General features: G+C 33.0%; 1 protein-coding gene across 1 annotated transcript; it reads left to right on the plus strand.

Moving 5' to 3' along the window:
• Positions 1–4: 4 nt before the first annotated feature.
• Positions 5–1,870, plus strand: LOC107134887 (FGFR1 oncogene partner 2 homolog; the record flags this gene model as incomplete). Its single annotated transcript, XM_015476890.2, has 2 exons — positions 5–112; positions 1,541–1,870. Coding segments are annotated over 2 exons (246 nt in total), but the record flags the coding sequence as incomplete, so codon positions are not given.
• Between the last annotated feature and the right edge of the window lie 1,149 nt (positions 1,871–3,019).

Below are 3,019 nucleotides of genomic sequence, written 5' to 3' on the forward strand. Positions count from 1 at the left end.
GTTACAAGCACATGTTGACCAGATAACTGAAATGGCAGCAGTGATGAGGAAAGCCATTGAAATCGACGAGCAACAGGGTTGCAAGGAGCAGGAACGAATATTTCAACTTGAAGTAAGTTTTAAATTGCAAGTGTAGGTGAAAACTGTCCATAAAAAGACATGCCAGAGGGGCTGGAGTTGTGGCTCAGTGGTAGAGTGCTGGCCTAGCACATGTAAGGCACTGGGTTTGATTCTCCACACCACATAAAAAAGAAAAAAATAAAAGGCATTGTGTTCATCTATAACTAAAAATATTTTTAAAAAAAGACATTCCAGAATCCCATTTAAAAATGTACATATACTTTTCTGGAATACTTGGTAATGTTCTTTTCTTAATCTGGATGCTGGTTATATGAATATATGATGTAAGACTATACAGTAATGCAAGAATCTAGGATCATTAGGAACTTATACCAGTAGTGGAGAAAGTTATATTCCTTTTCTTACTAAATGAAGGTACTTATTTAATTTAGTAATTTTTATAAATTTGTTCATTCTATCAAGATAGTACAGGGAAAGGGTTCATTAATCCACATATATTTTTTGTGTACTCTTATTTTCCAAGGACTCTAAAAGTCTTTGTCTCGATCCATCTTTTATTTTGTATACAATTAATAATTGGAATAGACTTTGAAGTCATTATCGGGAAAAAATTGACTTCTTACTCTTAAACATGTATTCTCCCATTTGTGTTACAGGAACGGGCAGACTTTTCCAATAGTGAACCAGCAAATAAATTTTCTATACTTCTCAAACTAAACAGTTTGCACCTGCTCAACTCTGCCATGTAATGCAAAAGTAGCCACAATAATATATGATAAATTATAAAAGATTATTTTTAACTATCTGAAAATTTCTTAACAGTAATTCTAGAGTTGGGGGAGGCAAAATTTTTTTGTGTTTTGGTATTTGCACACAACACCTTTATTTTATTTACCTATTTTTATGTGGTGCTGAGGATCGAACCCAGGGCCTCAAATATGCTAGGGGAGTGCTCTACCGCTGAGCCACAACCCAACCCCCACCCCAAGGCAAAGTTTTTTTACAGTGTCAAATATGGTTACTTAATTTCCTTTTGAGAAATATCATCTACTCAACCCGGCTGCTCTCAAATTTCTGTGTAAGGGAAACAAACTAGATGGCTTGTCCTACATTCCATACTATCATGGAAAGTAATAAAAGTACTAATGTACTGCGAGGGTGTAGTCAGAGGGTATTATTCACTACCTTTATGAATTTATATATCTAGATCCAGATGCTATTTTTTTCATCTTTAGTATGATTATAAGGCAGTTTGAGTTTTTAATCTCAGTTACATCTGTGTATATATAAGGCTTTGCAGTGGTGGGAGAGGGTGAACATAGTTCACTTTTTTAAAAGAAAAATTGTTTGGGTTCAGCTTGTCAACTATATGTAACTACATTTATGCCAGTTACAGAACATATATATATATATATATATATATATATTCTTTTTTTTTTTTTGGCTTGCCTCCTTCTAGCAAGAAAACAAGGGCCTGAGAGAGATCCTTCAAATAACTCGAGAATCATTTTTGAACCTTAGGAAGGATGATGCATCAGAAAGCACATCTTTGTCAGCATTAGTAACCAACAGTGACCTGAGTCTGAGGAAGAGCTGAAAGGGTTCCAAGTCTGGGAACTTTGTATATGACTCTAAACTATCACAAAGACTGGCCTATAAATGAATGAATGAAGAGAAAACTCAAATTCAATCAACCCTTTTTTTTTTCCTCTATGGTTTGTACAGTGCACTGGCTAAGTGTTAGCCAAAAAAAAAAAAAAAAAAAGAAATGCATTTTTATTAGATTATTAAATGAGGTGGGGAATGTAGCTAAGTGGTAGAGCACTTGCCTACCATGGAGTAAGGTCGTGGGTTCAATCAGCCCTGCAAAATATATATGTATATTTTATACACACAAATATGTATACATATATAAACTGTATATTTTTTAATGTGGTTTGCTAAAGATAGATCCATTCTTTTTTCCCTGTCATTTCATCCAGTTTGTTTTGTGGGGTTTTTTGGAGGTCTTGTTCAAATCCTGTTTACAATCAAAATATATACAACTATTTGAGACTTGATGTTTATTTGGAAAGTTATTCATTTTATATTTAAGCTTGGCCTTGATATATAATAACCTCCATTGCCAATGAATAATGGTCGATAGAAACTGATTATGATAGTGATTTTTCTCACATTTCTATTGATTTTGAATGGTATTTGCTTCACTCGACTCTGAGCTCCTGCAGGTCAGGAAATAGTCTTAGCAGGCTTGATATTCCTGGTGTCTGGTACAGTACCTGGCACATCAGAGATTTGCAAAAAAATAAGGAATTCTCGAGTGGGACCTCATTTATGCACCTAACAAATGTGGATGTCTGTATTATGATGAAATTATATTTTCAATGGTTGGCAAAGGCCATTTAATTTTTTTAATACTTTGAAGCAGAAGTCTATTAAGTTCTCAATATTATATAGAAAACACTAAATAGGCAAATATAAACAGGATACAGTTCTTTCTTTCAAAGAGGATCAATTTATAGGCATGGATAATATTGAAAAGATTTGTGAATCATGAAAAATTGAAGATCAGTGTGTCAACAATTTTTTCTTCACAATTACTTTGACCCGTTGTATATATAGGTGTGAAAAAGAAAAAGTTGCTGATTCCTGTGGTTAGAGGAATATGAAACAAGTAAATTTCTTGGTACTGGGTTTAATTATATCTTGCTGCTTATCCTTAATTCTAATCCTAATAGAAATCTGATTTCAAAAACACATTCATTGTTAATCATGTTTGTTGTGATCTAACTACTACATTTATATTAAATGGCAATACAAGAATATTACATTCATATTAAATGACAGTGCAGATTTTATTAAAAGGATCCAAAACTAAAAATAATTTGAAAAATAAAGTATTTCACTGATTACCAACTCGTATGCCTTTTTTTCAGGA

This window comes from Marmota marmota, unplaced genomic scaffold, assembly GCF_001458135.2.
Source record: "Marmota marmota marmota unplaced genomic scaffold, marMar, whole genome shotgun sequence".
Classification (NCBI taxonomy): domain Eukaryota; kingdom Metazoa; phylum Chordata; class Mammalia; order Rodentia; family Sciuridae; genus Marmota; species Marmota marmota.